Raw genomic sequence first — 19692 nt, 5'->3', positions numbered from 1 at the left:
CACAACTTCAATGACGCCATTGCTCTCTCGGGAATCTTTGACCCATCCTGCACTTGTGTCCCCATATCAAGCCAGTCATCAATTCCTAAAGACTTCTTTTATTGGTGCTGCCTTCTGTGTTTGTGTCTTATCTCCCCAGTAGAATTGTAGTAAATGAATTGAGAAGAGAGTTAATGTCTTGTAATTACAGTACTTGTACCATTACAGAACTTAGCAAGCTGCCTTCACATAAAAAGTATTGCTCAATAAGCCTTTGGTTGAATGACGAATGAAGGAATGATTTTTTTATTTGAACTATATACACCCTTTCTTTACTTTCCATTCCTACATCCACTCTTCCTGTCCATGGGTAGATTTTTGCCCTAAACACTTCTAGTTTGTTGCCCTCACTCTGCGCTCCTCCTTTCTATCATCCATATATCGCTGCCTTTCATTTTTAAACTGACAATGATGCGTGCATTTCACTACGTATCAGTGTTTTCTCATTTTTCTTTATTGGACCAAACTCTGTTGGCTTCCAAGGCTAACTGTAATTTTTCAGTCAGTCTCATATTACGTTAGAATCTACTCACACAGACTATATAGACTTTGGTCTCACTAATCTACGCCATGTTCTCAACATTAGTGTTTTGTCTTTTTTAGAACACTATTATATCTCCCTGATCAAATTCCCACTCCTCAGTCAAGGCCTAATGAGACTCACTTCCCCACAGATTTTTCCCAAACCTTGTCTTCTTCCAAAGTCTCATGGATTTCTCCGATTCTTGAATTCCTTCAGCTACTATAGTCAGTATAATTTAATCTGTTTTATGTTGTTTACTATTGTTTCCTGCACATAAATATTTCTTAAATAAAATACAGACTCCTTGAGCGCTGGGACCATGATTTATACTTCTGCTGACCCCCAGAATGCTGAGGGCTGAAAATGTAGTGACCAACAAGAAACTGTTGGACTGATTAATGTAAATACTTTCTAGGGGGACCCTAGGTAACATTAATTTAAAAAAAAATAACAGCTTTATTGGGATATAACTCACACATTCTATAGTTCATCTTTTTAAAGTGTACCATTCAGTGGCTTTTAGTATATTCACAGAGTTATGTAACCATGACTACTATATAAGTTTAGGATATGTTCAACATCCTAGAAAGACATTTCTTATCCTTCAGGTATCAACTCCCTGACCCCTGATTTTCTCCAGCCATAGGCAGCCACTAGTCTACTTTCTGTAGATCAGCCTGTTCTACACATTGCATGCAAGTGGTACTGTGTAATATATGGTCTTTGGGGACCAGCTTCTTTCAGTTAGCACAATGCTTTCAAGGTTCATCAACATTGTAGCACATATCAACACTTTCTTCCTTTTTTAAATTGAGATGTAATTCATTAAAAAGTATACATTTCAGGGCTTCCCTGGTAGCACAGTGGTTAAGAATCCGCCTGCCAATGCAGGGTACACGGGTTCGAGCCCTGGTCTGGGAAGATCCCACATACCGCGGAACAACTAAGCCCACGTGCCACAACTACTGAGTCTGCACTTTAGAGCCCACAAGCCACAACTACTGAAGCCCGTGTGCCACAACTACTGAAGCTCACGCGCCTAGAGGCCCATGCTCTGCAACAAGAGAAGCCACCGCAATAAGACCGTGCACCACAATGAAGAGAAGCCCCCGCTCTCTGCAACTATAGAAAGCCCGCATGCAGCAACGAAGTCCCAATGCAGCCAAAAAGAAATACATAAAATAAATTTATATTAAAAAAAAGTATATAGTTCAGTGGGTTTTTAGTATATTCATAATGTTGAGCAATGGTCATCACTATCTAATTCTAGAACTTTTCCATCACCTCAAAAAGAAACATGGTACCTGTTAGAGCCACTCCCAATTTCCCTCTCCCCTCACCCTCTGGCAACCACTAACCTACCTCTTGTTTCTATAAATTTGCCTATTCTGGACATTTCATATAAATGGGAAGATACATTATGTGGTCTTTCATGTGTGGCATATTTCACTTAACATGTTTTTCAAGGTTCATCCCTGTTGAAGCTTGTATGGTACTTCATTATGGCTGAATAATATCCCATTGTGTGGATACACTGCATTTTGTTTATCCATCAGTTGATGGACATCTGAGTTGCTTCTACTTTTTGGCTATTATGAAAAATGCTGCTATAAACATTCATGTACAGATTTCTGTGTGGATATATATATGTTTTCATCTCTCTTGCTTATATACACAGGAGTGGAATTTTGGGGTTGCATGGGTAACTCTATGTTTAACTTGTTGAGGAACTGCTAATCTGTTTTTAACCCTATTTTTAACTTGGTAGTTTCCTTTGCTTTGTAATTTAATTTTTAAGTCCATTACTTTTAAGGTTTGTGAGTGTTCCTTAAGTCTCTATCTGCTGTCTATTTTCTTTGTTCCCTGCCCTCTGTTTGCCCTCATATTTAAGTCTCTTACTCTTCTGCAAATAATATCTGTTCACTTTTGCAGAAAGATAACCTCCAAGTTGTGTATATTAACTTCTGTTTCCTTCTCCTTATTTATCTATTCTAGTTTTCTTTCTTTGATGAATTAATTTAGTGTCTGTATCATCCCTCTTGGCCCATGACAAATTTAAGAAAACTTTATTACCAGAAGGTAGTGTTTCTTAAAGCACCTTTTGGTTTCATGGTGAAGGGGCATCTCCAGTACACGTTTCGATAGTAAGTCTACCAAGATGTTCCCCGCTACGTCCCCCTCCCCCAAACCCCCCACTGTACTATAAGTGTAACATTAACAATGGTCTGCTAACTTGCTATAAAAAAGCATTGAACAAGAGAAGGATTTTGTAGTCCAGGCGCACCTCCATTGGTTTCCTTTATTTTGCTTACAAGATAGAAAAATTTGTAAAATGAATACTAGGAAAAAAAGAGGTGGCAAGTATTGAAATCAAAAGTGACAGCTCTATATTTTTCAACATAATTAAATGATTTTCAATTTAAAAAGATATAAGCCCACAATTGTGTTATGTATTTTGCGTTTTAAAAATGTCTACCAGCCAGTAGTTATATGTTGAGTTAATGAATACAACTATCACTTACATGTTGAGATCATGAATTCATTTGAGCAACTTTCAAAATAACAAAATAATCAGTCCATCTCACCAGTCAGTTAAGCCAGGTAGTTTGCTCTGTGTCACTGTTTTCTGAGCTTTGTGTGTCCATCGCTACAAAGGCCCCTCATGATGCCCTTTTATAGCCACATCCACATTCCTTAACCCCCAGCAACCACTAATCTGTTCTCCATTTCTATACAGTTGATCCTTGAACAATGTGCGGGTTGGGTTGCTGACCGTCCCAAAGCAGTTGGAAAACTACGTATAACTTTACAGTTGGCCCTCTGTAGCTACTGTTTCACATCCGGGGATTCAACCAACTGAGGATCATGTAGTACTGTAGTACGTATTTATTGAGAAAAATCTGTGTATTAGTAGACCCTTGCAGTTCAAACCCATGTTGTTTAAGAGTCAACTGTAATTTTATCACCTCAAGAATATTATATAAATGAAATCATACAGTATCTATTTGGGATTGGTTTTTCATTGCATAATTCTCTGGAGATTCATTCACGTTGTTGTGTGCTTCCATAGTTCGTTCCTTTTTTTTTTTTGCTGAGTAGTTTTCCATGGTATGCATGTACTAGTTTGTTTAACCATTTGCCCATTGAAGGATATCTGGATTGTTTCCAGTTTTGAGCTGTTATAGATGAGGCTGCTATAAACATTCGTGTACAGGTTTTTGAGCAAACATAAGTTTTAATTTCTCTGGGATAAATGCCAAGAGTGAAATTATTGGGTTATATGATAGTGGCATGTCTTCTTTTAAAAGAAACTGTTAACTGTTTTCAGCAGTAGCTCCATTGTTTTACATTCCCACCAGCAGTGTGTGAGCAATCCAGTTTTTCCCCATCCTCCCCAGCATTGGCTGGTGAGTCAGTCTCTCCCCCTCTCCCCCCCACCCCCATGTGTGTGTGTGTGTGTGTGTGTGTGTGTGTGTGTGTGTGATTTTAGCCATTCTGACAGGTGTCTAGTGATAGCTCATTGTGGTTTGAATTTGAATTGCCCTAATGGTATCTTTTTGTGTGCTTTTTTTTTTTTTTGGCCATCTGTATATTCTTTTTGGTGAAATGTCTCTTTGTCTTTTGCCCATTTTCTAATTGGATTGCTTGCCTTTTTATTGTCAAGTTTTGAGTTTATATATCCAAATATGAATCCTTTCTCAGATATCTGGCAAAGTTTGTAGCCTGTCTTTTTCTTCCTCTTAACAGGGCCTTTCACACAGCAAAGTTTAAAATTTTTATTTTATTATATTTGATAATGTCCAGTTTATCAACTTTTCCTTTTATGGAGCATGCTTTTTGTGTCAAGTCTAAGGACTTTTTGCCTAGCTTTAGATCCTGAAGATTTTTTCCTATTCTAAAAGTTTTATAATTTTACATTTTACATTTAAGTCCGTGATCCATTTTGAGTTAATTTTTGTATAAGCAATGAGACTTGGGTTGAAATTCATTTATTTGCCTATGGAAGTCCACTTGCTCCAGCACCATTTGTTGAAAAGTATGTCTTTCCTTCAATGAATTGCTTTTGTACCTTTGTCTAAAATCATTTGGGCATATTTGTGTAGGTCTATTTCTGGGTCTTCTGTTCCATTTGTCTCTGTCCCTTCACCAGTACCACATACTTTTAATGTCTTTTAATGTCGATATAATATGTCTTGAAGTTGGGTAGAATGATTCTTTTTCAAAATAGTTTTAGCTCTTCTAGTTCCTTTGCCTTTTCATATAAATTTTAGAATAATTTTACCTATATCTACAAAAAGTCTTGCTGGAATTTTTATAGGAATTATGTTAAACATATATCAATTTGGGGAGAATTGACATTTTTCTGTATTGAGTCTTCCAATCCATGAATATGGTATGTCTCTCTGTATATTTAGATTTTGCTTGATTTTTTGGATTAGTGTTTCGTAGTTTTCAGCATGTAAGTCCTATACTTGTTTTGTTAGATTTACTCCTATTTCATTTTTCAAGTAATTATAAATTGTATTATATTTTTAATTTCAGCATCCACATGTTCATTGCTAGTACATAGAAATACAGTTGATTTTTGTATGTTTATTTTCTGTCCTGTGATCTTGCTGAACTCACTTACTAGTTCTATTTCCCTGTAGAGTCCTTGGGATTTTCTGTATAGACAATCATGTCATTGACTAATAGGAAAATTTTATTTATTCCTTTCCGACCTGTATGTCTTTCATTTCCTCTTCTTCTACGGACTAGAACTTTCAGCACTATGTTAATGAAGAGTGGTGAGAGTGGACATCCTTACCTTGTTCCTGATCTTAGGAGGAAGCATTTGGTCATTTACCATTAGGTGTAATGTTTGCTGTAGGATTTTCACAGATGTTCTTTATAAAATTGAGGAAGTTCCCCTCTATTCCTGTTTTTCTGGGAGTTTTTATCATGAATGTCGAATTTTGTCAAGGTCTTTTTCTGTATCAATTGATATGATTATGTAGACTTATCTGTTCTTCAGTTTGTTAATATGGTAGATTACATTGGTTGAATTTCAAATATTAAACCATGCTTGGATCCTTGTAATAAACACCACTTGGTCATGGTGTAGAATTATTTTTTAGATTACTAAATTCTATTTGCTAATATTTTGTTAATGATCTCTGAATCTATTTTCTAGTTTTGTTTCCTATTGTTTTTGTCTGATTTTGGTATTAGGGTGATACTAGCTTTATAAATGAATTGAAAATATTCTGTCCTCTTCTAATGTCTGAGATTGTGTAGAACTGGTCTCAATTCTTCTTTAAACATTTGGTAGAATTCTTCAGTGAAACCATCTGGGTCTGGAGATTTCTTTCTTTCCTCTTTTTGAATTTTAAAGTTATGAATTCAGTGTCCTTAATGGTAATAGGCATATACAAATTATTTCATAATGGATGAGTTGTAATAGTTTCTGTTTTTCAATTTACTGGTACACTTTGCCTAAGTCGTCAAATTTATATGTGTAGAGTCATACACAGTATTCTCTTATTGTCCTTTTGATATCTGCAGGGTTTGTAGTGACACCTCTTTCACTCCTAACATTGGTAATTTGTATCTTCTTTTTTCTTTGTCTCTCTTGCTAGAACTTTGTTAATTTCATTGATCTTTTCAAGAACCAGCTCCTTGTTTCACTGATATTCTCTAATGATTTTCTGTTTTCAATTTCATTGATTTTTGCTCTTATCCATATTACTTCCTTCTGCTTGCTTTGGCTTTATTTTCTATTCTTTTTCTAGGTTCTTGAGGTGAGAGCTTTGATTATTGTTTTGAGAATTTCCCTCTTTTCTAATGTATGCATTTAGTGCTATAAATTTCCCTCTTAGCATTGTTTTAGTGTCCCACAAATTTTGATATGTTGTATTTTCATTTTCAGTCAGTTCAACGTATTTTTTTTAAATTAATTAATTTATTTATTTAGTTTTGGCTGTGTTGGGTCTTCGTTTCTGTGCGAGGCCTTTCTCTAGTTGTGGCAAGCGGGGGCCACTCTTCATCGCGGTGCGCAGGCCTCTCACTATTGCAGCCTCTCTTGTTGCGGAGCACAGGCTCCAGACACGCAGGCTCAGTAGTTGTGGCTCACGGGCCTAGTTGCTCCGCGGCATGTGGGATCTTCCCAGACCAGGGCTCGAACCCGTGTCCCCTGCATTGGCAGGCAGATTCTCAACCACTGCGCCACCAGGGAAGCCCAGTTCAATGTATTTTTAAAATTTCCCTTGAGATTTTATTTTTGACTCATGGATAATTCAGAAGCATCTTAATTTCCAAGTGTTTGGAGGTTTTCCTGTTATCTTTCTGCCATCAATTTCTAGTTTGATTTCATTGTGGTCAGAAAACATAGTCTGTCTGATTTCATTTTCTTTAAATTTGTTGAGGTTTGTATTTTGGTCCATGTTATGGTATATCTTGGTATATGTTCCGTAGGCACTTGAAAAGAATGTGTATTCTGCTGTTGTTGGGTTGCGTGATCCATAAATGTGACTTAGATCTAGATTCTTTTGGTTGATAGTGTTGTTGAGTTCTTTCATATCCTTGTTGACTTCTTTCTAATGATTCTCTTTGGTTATTTTAAAATACAAACTTGCTGATACTACTACCACTACTGAGTTGATTTTATTAACTGCTTATTATATGCCAAGCACTCTGTTAAGTCCTTTACAAGAATTATATAATTTAATCCTCCCAATAACCCAGTGTGTCACATATTATTAATACTGAAGTTCAGAGAGGTTAAACGACTTGCCCACCAAGGTCACACAGCTAGTAAATGGCAGAGCTGGCATTCCAACCCAGGACTGTCTGACTACTAAATGTGTGCATGTAACCTCTGTGCAATCTGCTGTTCTATCAGGATTTAGGACTTGATGAGTTTTCTTCCAGTTCACATTTGAGTAAGGATGCAAACATTATAGTGGTGGCTGTGGGGAAAGTCCCACCAAGGTATGGTTGGCAGCCTCCCCAGTGATTCCCACTTCTTGGCGTTCATGCTCTTGTGTAATGCCCTCCCCTTGAATACAGTCTGGACCTAGTGACTCACTTCTAATGGACAGAATGTGGCAAAAGTGATGGGGGGATGTCACTTCTGAAATTAGGTTACAAAGAGACTGTGGTTTCTGTATTGGACCTGTTCACGCTCTCTCCCTCTCTCTCTCCCTCTTTCTCTCCCTCTCTCTCTTCCTCTCTCTCTCCCTCTCTCTCTCCCTCTCTCTCTCCCTCTCACCTGCTCTGAGGGCAGCCAGGTGCTGGGTTGTGAGCTGTCCTATGGCGATGCCCATGTGGCAAGGAACTGATGTCTCTGGCTCACAGCCCTGGGGGACCTGAGGCTGCCAGCAGCCACTTGAGTGAGCTCAGAAACAGATACCCCATACAAGCCTTGAGATAGCCAAAGCTCCAGCTGACACCTTGACTGTACCTTGTGAGAGACCCTTAGCCAGAGGCACGCAGCTAAGCTGCGCCTAGATTGCTGACCCACAGAAACTATCAAGTAATAGATGTTTGTTGTTTTAAGCTGTTGAATTTGGGGGAAAACACCAAGAAAGAGAGAAAGCAAAGGTAAGAAGCCAAAATTTTGGCTTCTGACACCATCCCCTTCTTTGGGGGTTGAAATTCCAGGGAAATCAAGAGACAGTAGAAACCACTGCCAGATTGGAGTAAAACATGTAAGAAAAGAGAACCTGGGTCATTGTTCACCACATGTCTTTCTGAGAGGTCTCATGTGCCAACGAGGGGCAAATGCAGGAAGAGACAATCAGCAGTGTGGTGTCTGTGAGCCAAGAGAGGGCTTGACATAGCCTCCTAGGGTCTCCTGGGAGAAAGAGCCCAGAGATTCCCTGGTGCCCCCAGAGGCACCATGGAAATTAGAGGAGTTGAAAGCCTGGGAGCCTGTCTTGGGATTTTGGTGGTGGAGGGGAGGTGACCTCTGGAAGGGACACTGCCTGGAGCCCCTCTTGGACCAGACACCCCCTGCCTTCTGTCGGAGACTGAGGATTTAACCAGGGACTTAGTTAGTGTATAAGATATGATGCTTCAATGCTGGGCAGGCTTAAGGTTACTTAAATCTTTGAAGTCCCCATTCCTTCTGGCCCCAATACCACCATTCTATGGGAACAGGGGCTTCAAGGCAAGATGAGAACGTTTCTTACAAGCCTGTGATGCTATCATCAGTCATTGCTGTCATGTGGCAGCCCCATTGCTTCCACAAGGACACTGGGACCAGTGACCCGTAGGCCTCCTTTTTTTCCACTTCTGTTGCTGCCCAGACTCAGATGGGAAATGTTCCTGATTAAATGGAGGGGCAAGTGACAGCCATAAACAGCGAGAGTGAGAGAGGTGTGGAAAGGGTAGCAGAGGCCCAGAAATAGTTAGACTTATCTGTGTGCTTGAAGTTGGCTTGGTGCAGGAGGGAGGAAAAGCCTTTCCTCACTCATCTTTGGTGAAATGGAGCCTATTCTTTAAAATAATTTTTTTTTAATTTTTAAAGAAATTTTATTTACTTTTTGGCTGCGTTGGGTCTTCATTGCTGTGCACGGGCTTCCTCTAGTTGCAGTGAGTGGGGGCTACTCTTTGTTGTGGTGCACGGGCTTCTCATTGCAGTGGCTTCTCTTTGTTGTGGTGCACGGGCTTCTCATTGCAGTGGCTTCTCTTGTTGCAGAGCACGGGCTCTAGGCGCGTGGGCTTCAGTAGTTGTAGTACACGGGCTCAGTAGTTGTGGCACGTGGGCTCATTAGTTGTGGCATGTGGGCTTAGTAGTTGTGGCACGTGGGCTTAGTTGCTCTGCGGCATGTGTGATCTTCCTGAACCAGCGCTCTAACCCATGTCCCCTGCCTTGACAGGTGGATTCTTAACCACTGTGCCACTAGGGAAGTCCCTGGAGCCTAATCTTAATTGATGCTTCTTGCTCTTGCTCCAAAATGAACTACCCTCAACTGATAGGAACCATACATGCCTGTTCCTTTTTCTGTGGTTACACTGTGTCCTCCTCTTCCTTGGAAATTTAGCTTGGGTTCTAGGGCTGCCGTGTATGGCTGTACAGATTGTGCACTGCAAAAGTCCAGGTGGTACCATATCCTTAGGAGATGAATTGCAAGTCATCTCCCAGAAATCTTTCCATATCATAACCACTGGATTCTCACATTCCCATTCATTCACAAATAATTGAAGCACTATTAAGTGCCAAGTGTTGTTCTATGTACTGGGGATTTGGCAATGAACAAGATAAATAGAGTCTCTGCCTTTGGCATTGGTATAGTAAGAGACAATTACCACATGAACAAATAAAGTAAGTTTAGGTGTTATAAAGAAGTTGCACATGTGGGGGTGAGGTAAAATGTTTGGGAGATACATTCTTATGTTCTACAATAATACACGGGACCACAGTCTATAAACAATAGATGTTCTGTTCTTAACCAGTTTTCCCCTTTTCCTTTTGAAACTCAAGACAGCAGACAATATGTTGTATGTATACAATGGATATTTAATGCAAGGTGGTAGAGTTAACAATTTGTTAGCTTTTGCATTTATCCTACCAGGATGAAATGGTATTTTAAGAGAATATGAATTGCTCAATACACTGGGAATAGTTTGAAAATTTTATTATTACATTATAAAATTAAGAATACTTTTGTGGGTTTGGTAGTGGTAGAGAGGCAGATTTTACAAATTAATACAATATTGACTTTTTAAAAAATAAATGTAGTTATTTAATTTTGGCTGCATTGGGTCTTTGTTGCTGCACGCGGGCTTTCTCTAGTTGCGGAGAGCAGGGGCTACTCTTTGTTGCGGTGTGCGGGCTTCTCATTGTGGTGGCTTCTCTTGTTGTGGAGCACGGGCTCTAGGTGCGTGGACTTTAGTAGTTGTGGTTCGCAGGCTCTGGAGCGCAGGCTCAGTAGCTGTGGCACACGGGCTTAGTTGCTCTGCGGCATGTGGGATCTTCCCAGACCAGGGCTCGAACCCGTGTCCCTTGCATTGGCAGGCAGACTCTCAACCACTGCGCCACCAGAGAAGCCCCCCAGTATTGACATTTGCGGGGCATATTTTCTAAGACTAGGAGAGCCTTCAAAATCATAAACCTTACTAGGTCGCATAATTTTCCCATAAAACATAGTGAAATGTAACTGAAATATTTAAATGTCTTTTGTATCCTTAATGGTTTTCTATGAGTAATTTGTAGCGTTTTTTTTCTGGCTAAGACCCTTCCTTCTCTTAGACTTCTTCACTGTTATTGCCAGTACTAGTCGTTGGTTTTTTTTTAGGAGTCTTAAAAAAAATACTAAGAAGTAAAGATTATAAAAAACCATGAAAGTCATTGCATTCTTGACAGTAGAAAAGTATCAGAACATATTAAGATGTTCATCCATGAGGTTGGCCCACTCTGGGGATAAGAACCCACTCAATACACTAGCCTTAGAGGGCTTATGACTTAAATGAAGCCTTCAGAAAATGAGAAATCACCATGAGTCATCAACCATTAGAGTCACTGAGAAGTACTGAAACAGAGAATGTTAAATGCACAGATGCTAAAGGTCTTTGGTATCTAAATCACAGATCCATAGCAGGAGGGCAAAATGCAGTCACTTGCTCATCTCTTTCTTGCTATAGCATACATGAGATCATTTTGATGGAGAAGACAAGAGAGTATCACGTGAGAAACTGTTCTGGAACACCATAAATTGGATTTTTAGCCTTTTGCTATATATCAGCTACTATGGTTGGTTCCTAATTTGTCACGAATTCATAAACGCTCTGAATCTCAGGTTCTTTCTCTTTAACGAGAGTTGGTAATTCCCACCTCCAAGGGCAGAGCTGAAGATAAACTGAGCCAGGGTTTTGAGAGGGCTTCATAAACATAGAAGCAACCCACAGAATCACGGTGTTACTATCATTCCATCAGATATCGCTGGCTTCACATTCCCAGTTTTGTTCCTTGAGCAGAATGAAAACACTGGCTAGCGAGAATGGACACTCTGTAAAGGGTTTAACTTACTTCTTTTACAAACCACTGACAAAAGGCAGGACCAATCCATTCTCTTGCATGAATACCGCAGTCTATCCACACAGCTCTTTTGTAAGCTCGTGATCTTCTGCCCAGCTGAAAACAAGAGTATTCATAGTAACCAACGCAGGCTTTTATTTTTGGATTTACTGACCAGCATAATTTAATATGGTTTCAGCATAATACTTCACTAGAGTTGGGTTCATTAAGTAACCCATAAAAAAGACAGAGATTTCCTATCAATTTCAGAAGTCCAGGCTTGTTTATGCAGAAAGAATAAATTTATTGCCTTAATTGCAAATCAAAGAAGTAGAAAATACATAAGGAAAAAGCAATTGCTTAAATAGGCTTGCTTCTCCATTTTCATATAATACGTGACTTAAGTAAGAAGCTAATTTTTTCCCTCCCTCTCCCCCATCCTTGCCCTCTTTCTCTCCACCTCCCTCCCCATGCAGGGAATCAGAAGTATTCCCAAGCAGTATCTATTAAAGAAATAGCTATGCCTTATATGTAGAGAAAGTCAAATTTTATTACAATACAAAATGGAAACACAAAATGATTTGTAGAGTCAAGTGACAGACTTTTCTTTATTATCCTATTATATCAATTTCATTTATAACATGATTTCTAACCCAGTTATCAGTAGATGGCTTTTGACATTATAGGGGATCTAGTTTTCATTCATTCATTAATTCACTCAACTAATACTTCAGGAAATCCTTTTTAATGTCGGACACAGTGCTTGGTCTTGGAGATTCAGAGATGAGAAGACAAGGAATTCATATGGTAGTAGGGGAGGGCAGACACACAAGAATTAATCATTATAATGTGAATATATTTAAGTTACTTTGGCAACTAGGGGCGCTATGTCTCATTTCCCTGTGGAGCAAAAGAGGAGTCCTTGAATAGTTGAGCAAGACTTGAAGCTTGCCTGGCAGACAAGCGAAAGAAGGCATCTCAAGCTTGGAAGGGAATCTGAGCACACCATGTTTGAGCAGCTGCTTCTGGGGTATGAGGAAAGAACGGCAGATGAAGCTGGACACAGAGGCAGAAGACACATGAAATTCCTGGATACTAAGTAACAGAGATAAGGCTTCATCCTGTACTCCATGGGAGGTGTGTGTGTGTAGATGGACGAGAGCGTAGAGGATGGGGACTCGCAGGGAAGTTCAGTCCTGAGGCCGTGACTGCAATAGTCCAGGGAGAACAGATCCAGAAACAAGCTAGGGCCATAGCAGTGAGGACAAGACAAGAGGTTTTGACAAATCCAAAAGTTAGAAGAAAGAATTGTCAGTTCTTCGTGTTAGACTTAAAGTAAGTGGTGAGAATAAAGGAGAGGAGTTTAGGATGGTTCATGTTTCCTGACCGGAGCGCGGCAGTGCCATCCTGAGTCTGAGGTGCTTTGGTGAGTATTGAGATGAGGACGGCAAGGCGGCAATGAGCTATGAATGTCCAGTAAGTACCAGGCAGCAGACTCCACTGAACAGAAAAGTCTGGAATGATTGTTGAAACCATGAGGTGGATGTGCCCATCCAGGGAGGGTGGGGAGAGGGAGAGCACAGCTGAGGAGAGAATCCTGGGGCCACCAGCACGTACGGAAAGAACAAGGGGAGACGAGCCATTGGAGGATACCTGAGGGGATGGTCTGAGAGGGGAGGAGGACCAAGTAGGGGTCATCGCAGATGTTTTAGAGGTGTTGTGAGGGCAAAGGCCAGGGAGTCAAGGTCTGCATGGTTGCTGAGGAAGTAGAGACAGTGATGCAGGGAAATCTTTTTAGATCTTTGGCAGAGAAGAGATGGGTCAGTGGCTGAAAGAGAACGCAGGCTCAAGGGCTGGGAATGACGTATACCTTCTTACACATTTCTGTAGTTTTGCATTGGTTCATCGTAAGCAGCACCAACTCACAAATAATGTTGAAGGTCATTATTTTTGAAGTGCATAAATACTGTTTTAGAAACAGTATTCTTTGGAATACTCAGTGGCAAAAGTTAAATATGGCTCAAAAACCTAAGGGAAACTTTTTTTCTTAAATTACCAGATGAGGTTAAATGACACGATGAAATGCCATTTCATTTCTTTGCCCCATAAGTCAAAGCTGAAAACGACGAATGTTTAGTAAATATTTAGTTACTAATTTCTTATTTTTACCTTTAAAACAAAAAGAGATCTTCCCTCATATGATTTTCCAATAGAGAACATGTGAATGAGGCCTGAATGAGTTTTATTCAAATGATGCATCCAATTTTGAATCTAAAAGCAAGTAAATAAAAACCACGTCAGACTCTCACAATTATGGAGCTTTTAGTAAGCAAAAGAGAACAAAAAGACAACAGTGGGTCTAGGAACTCAAAAAAGCATATGTGGAGTATAAGATTGAATGAAAAACCAATTTTGTAGTTTTAATATTCTTCAGGATACTTAAAATTACATTTTATTTTCTGCTTTTATAAATAGTTGCTTTATGTCTTTATATTGTTCCCCTTTTAAAGCATACCTTCTACTACTATTTGTCATTAACATCTTAATGGCAGAATTTTACAGAAAATTAATCAATGTGTTCTGGGTTCTTTTTGAAAAACCAAAATTTATTTCCATTTTCCCCCAAAATTTAGAGGAAAAGAAAGAAATCAGCTTCAGGAAAACCATCCCAACTATTTGAAAGTGTTTATTAAAGTCCTCTATATTGTAATTTGCCACTGAACAGAAGGTGCTAAGAAAAAGGCATTATCTTCTGCATTTAAGGTTTATTCTAACCAGCCACACATTGGAGGGCATACTCTGAATAATTTCCCGAGTAATAGCGATACATTTGCATTGATCCATTCACACACATTTATCTGTCATCGGGGAAAGTTATATTTGAGATGGATAAAGAAGGCACTTAGAAAGATGGGTGACATTTCTGACTTGAAGCCCAATAAAGGAGTAAGGAAGTCACAAAAAGTGTCCCTCTGTTCCATGATGTGAAAGAAAGAGTCTGTTCTAAAAAAAAAAACAACAACAAAAAACAGATTTTCCTTTCTTTCTATCCCTATTTAGTCTAATGGGCAGGATACACACACACACACATTTACATATATGTATGTATATGTACATATCTATATTAACATATTTTTAAATTTTGACTTTTTTTTTCTAGTGCACGTTAATCGCAAGTATGTCAAGTTATCTAAATGTCTAATCTAACTTGACATATCTAATATGTCAAGTTATCTAAATCCTTTCCATTGCTGGTAACTTCAAGCTTCTAAAAAGTATGTTAAAAACAGGAAATATGTAGAAATAATTTTGAAAGGAAAGTTATCAAGAGAACCAAAAATTCTCTTAAGAATGTAACAGGATCTCATTTGTTCTATGACTGGCATTCCTGTGCTCAATTCAGGGGAAGAATGAAAAAATGTATGTACTCATCCATTTAGTCATTCTGTCAACAGCTATCTATTTGGAAGTCTCTCTTTACTTGCCACTGAGGATACAGTGGTGAACAAGAAAGCAATGGCTTGTCCCCAAGGCCCTTGCAGCTTATTAGGAGAGAAAGGCATTAATCAAATAATCATACAATAACATAATTAACAACTATGATAGGTATCACATCCATGTACTATGGGTGCAAGTAATACTCCGGGGGTTGAGAGTAGGGAGCTCTGACCCCATCTGGGAGAGCAGAAACAGCTCTCTTCTTGCTTAAACTGAGATTTGAAGAATAACTAGTTGTTGCCCAGATGTACAGTAGTGGCAGTGGGGATGGGTCCTTGTATTTCTCAGATACAGTAAATAACAGCAAGCTAACAGTCCCTGAGGTGCCACAAATGAAGCTTGGTTTGGGGGAGGTCTCAAATTTGCAGAGGGTATGGGGCAAACATCAAAGTTCACTCTACCCCTCAACCAAACCATTGCCCTCAAACTCTGGCTAGCTCTACTGTGCATGCATTGTTCAATTAGGGTGTTTATAACCGTAATTACAGTCAGCCCTCTACATCTGTGGATGCAGAACCATTGGATACCAAGGGCTGACTGTACTATGCCATTGTACACAAGGGACTTGAGTATCCATGATTTTGGTATCTGTAGGGGGTCCTGGACCCAATGCCCTTCGGATACCGAGGGGCGACTGTATAGCAGCTTTACCGCACTCTCCATTGCACTTCCCCTGTCCATTGTAGGGGTGGGTTGGATAAAGCAGGTGAAATTAAAATTATTTTGCTGCAACTTATATAGTGTAAAAGGCTTAATGGAAGAGAACTGAGGTGCCTGGGCAATGTAAGAGCTGTATGTATTCTTCATATAGCCTCTGCCTCTGTCCTTATGCTTCTCTCCCAATCCTGAGACCTAAATGATAAAGATGCACTTGTAAAAAAGCAACAAAAGGTCCTTTGATTACATACTTCTTCTAAGGAGTGATAAACTTCATAATTATATCCAGAGACGGATCTTCGACTTCTCTGGGTTGGCAAACTGCTTCCCTTTTCCAGTACTTTCTGAAGATCTTCCATGAGGATCCTGGATTTGAGATGATAGACATGATGAAAATTAAATGGAGATAATACAAAAATCAGTCAATATCAAAAGAAAATCATGCATCTGTGAAAAGGACAGTGAAGGGGAAAAAAAAGGACAGTGAAGATTGACACTTCTAAAAATACCAAATGTTGGGAAGATGTTCTTTTTCAGAAAATAAAATCTGTTAAATAAATGATATAATGATTATAAAATAGAAAATTATAGGCAGGTGTTCTCAAGTAATAATGAGCCTAATAATAACTACCATTGATTGAGCAGCTACAAGAACTGAATGATGGCGTGGGAACACATATTTACTGAGCACCTACCAGGTGGCAGGCACTGTGCTGTGTATTTTACATGAGCTTAGTTAATAACCCTATGAGGTTAGACTTTATTGTTCTCTCCATTTTACAAACGGGGAAACTGAGCCTCAAAAGGGTTAAGAACTTGTCAATATCACACTTCCAGTGAGCACAGAGCCAGAATTGGAACTTGGAATGTGAACCCAAGTTCCAGGCTTTAGACTCAGGTCTGGTGTGACATTATGAAAAACGAAGCACGACAAGCTCCTCCACCCTTTTGCCACATCCTCCTGTTCGGCTGCTTCTATCTGTTCCCATGCCTTTTGTCACCGAACTTTTGTCATGTTGTCACCCGGCATACTTGACCCAAGACTCAGAAAAGGGAAAGAAAAAAAGAAACTACAATACTCAAGAGGAAATGGAAGAAATACCCAGAGTCGGAAAAAGCTAATTTCACTGCCTACCAGTATCAATGACGCCAAGAGAAGACAAGCTCAGGTAATCAAAGTGAATGCATTTGGAAATTGAAGGCCGAGGCCAGGGTGAGGGATTCGTGTCACTGAATGTATGGAACCAGCTGGACTGGTGTTTTTTTTTTTTTTTAATTTTTATATTTTATTTATTTTTATATACAGCAGGTTCTTATTAGTCATCAATTTTATACACATCAGTGTATACATGTCAATCCCAATTGCCCAATTCAGCACACCACCATACCCACCCCCCTGCGATTTTCCCCCCTTGGTGTCCATACGTTTGTTCTCTACATCTGTGTCTCAACTTCTGCCCTGCAAACCAGTTCATCTGTACCATTTTTCTAGGTTCCACATACATGCATTAATATACGATATTTGTTTTTCTCTTTCTGACTTACTTCACTCTGTATGACAGTCTTTAGATCCATCCACATCTCAACAAATGACTCCATTTCATTCCTTTTTATGGCTGGGTAATATTCCATTTTATATATGTACCACATCTTCTTTATCCATTCGTCTGTTGATGGGCATTTAGGTTGCTTCCATGACCTAGGTATTGTAAATAGTGCTGCAATGAATACTGGGGTGCATGTGTCTTTTTGAATTATGGTTTTCTCTGGGTATATGCCCAGTAGTGGGATTGCTGGGTCATATGGTAATTCTATTTTTAGTTTTTTAAGGAACCTCCATACTGTTCTCCATAGTGGCTGTATCAATTTACATTCCCACCAACAGTGCAACAGGGTTCCCTTTTCTCCACACCCTCTCCAGCATTTGTTGTTTATAGATTTTCTGATGATGCCCATTCTAACTGGTGTGAGGTGATACCTCATTGTAGTTTTGATTTGCATTTCTCTAGTAATTAGTGATGTTGAACATCTTTTCATGTGCTTCTTGGCCATCTGTATGTTTTCTTGGGAGAAATGTCTATTTAGGTCTTCCACCCATTTTTTGATTGGGTTGTTTCTTTCTTTAATATTGAGCTGCGTGAGCTGTTTGTATATTTTGGAGATTAATCCTTTGTCCGTTGATTCATTTGCAAATATTTTCTCCCATTCTGAGGGTTGCCTTTTCATCTTGTTTATGGTTTCCTTTGCTGTGCAAAAGCTTTTAAGTTTCATTAGGTCCCATTTGTTTATTTTTGTTTTTATTTCCATTACTCTAGGAGGTGGATCAAAAAAGATCTTGCTGTGATTTATGTCAAAGAGTGTTCTTCCTATGTTTTCCTCTAAGAGTTTTACAGTGTCCGGTCTTACATTTAGGTCTTTAATCCATTTTGAGTTTATTTTTGTGTATGGTGTTAGGGAGTGTTCTAATTTCATTCTTTTACACGTAGCTGTCCAGTTTTCCCAGCACCACTTATTACAGAGACTGTCTTTTCTCCATTGTATATCCTTGCCTCCTTTGTCATAGATTAGTTGACCATAGGTGCGTGGGTTTATCTCTGGGCTTTCTATCTTGTTCCATTGATCTATGTTTCTGTTTTTGTGCCAGTACCATATTGTCTTGATTACTCTAGCTTTGTAGTATAGTCTGAAGTCAGGGAGTCTGATTCCTCCAGCTCCATTTTTTTCCCTCAAGACTGCTTTGGCTATTTGGGGTCTTTTGTGTCTCCATACAAATTTTAAGATTTTTTGTTCTAGTTCTGTAAAAAATGCCATTGGTAATTTGATAGGGATTGCATTGAAACTGTAGATTGCTTTGGGTAGTACAGTCATTTTCACAATATTGATTCTTCCAATCCAAGAACATGGTATATCTCTCCATCTGTTGGTATCCTCTTTAATTTCTTTCATCAGTGTCTTATAGTTTTCTGCATACAGGTCTTTTGTCTCCTTAGGTATGCTTATTCCTAGGTATTTTATTCTTTTTGTTGCAGTGGTAAATGGGAGTGTTTCCTTAATTTCTCTTTCAGATTTTTCATCATTAGTGTATAGAAATGCAAGAGATTTCTGTGCATTAATTTTGTATCCTGCAACTTTACCAAATTCATTGATTAGCTCTAGTAGTCTTCTGGTGGCATTTTTAGGATTCTCTATGTATAGTATCATGTCATCTGCATACAGTGACAGTTTTACTTCTTCTTTTCCAATTTGTATTCCTTTTATTTCTTTTTCTTCTCTGATTGCTGTGGCTAGGACTTCCAAAACTCTGTTGAACAATAGTGGTGAGAGTGGACATCCTTGTCTTGTTCCTGATCTTAGAGGAAATGCTTTCAGTTTTTCACCATTGAGAATGATGTTTGCTGTGGGTTTGTAGTATATGGCCTTTATTATGTTGAGGTAGGTTCCCTCTATGCCCACTTCCTGCAGAGATTTTATCATAAATGGGTGTTGAATTTTGTGAAAAGCTTTTTCTGCCTCTATTGAGATGATCATATGGTTTTTATTCTTCAATTTGTTAATATGGTGTATCACATTGATTGATTTCTGTATATTGAAGAATCCTTGCATCCCTGGGATAAATCCCACTTGATCATGGTGTATGATCCTTTTAATGTGTTGCTGGATTCTGTTTGTTGGTATTTTGTTGGGGATATTTGCATCTATATTCATCAGTGATATTGGTCTGTAATTTTCTTTTTTTGTAGTATCTTTGTCTGGTTTTGGTATCAGGGTGATGGTGGCCTCATAGAATGAGTTTGGGGGTGTTCCTTCCTCTGCAATTTTTTGGAAGAGTTTGAGAAGGATGGGTGTTAGCTCTTCTCTAAATGTTTGATAGAATTCACCTGTGAAGCCATCTGGTCCTGGACTTTTGTTTGTTGGAAGATTTTTAATCACAGTTTCAATTTCATTACTTGTGATTGGTCTGTTCATATTTTTTATT

At 38.9% G+C, this 19692-nt stretch overlaps 1 protein-coding gene across 1 annotated transcript in view; it reads right to left on the bottom strand.

Moving 5' to 3' along the window:
• The window catches only part of CPA6 (carboxypeptidase A6), a 268189-nt gene that overhangs the window by 55981 nt on the left and 192516 nt on the right, over positions 1-19692 (bottom strand). The window contains exons 4-6 of the mRNA XM_059901699.1: positions 15968-16082; positions 13731-13832; positions 11574-11678 (exon numbers count right to left, since the gene is read on the bottom strand). Coding sequence (XP_059757682.1) covers positions 11574-11678; positions 13731-13832; positions 15968-16082 — 322 coding nt within the window. The remainder of the gene's footprint in view (positions 1-11573; positions 11679-13730; positions 13833-15967; positions 16083-19692) is intronic.

This window comes from Balaenoptera ricei, chromosome 17 (genome assembly GCF_028023285.1).
Source record: "Balaenoptera ricei isolate mBalRic1 chromosome 17, mBalRic1.hap2, whole genome shotgun sequence".
Classification (NCBI taxonomy): Eukaryota; Metazoa; Chordata; class Mammalia; order Artiodactyla; family Balaenopteridae; genus Balaenoptera; species Balaenoptera ricei.
Note: the sequence above shows the minus strand (reverse complement) of the source record. Positions and strands in the feature narration are given on the sequence as shown.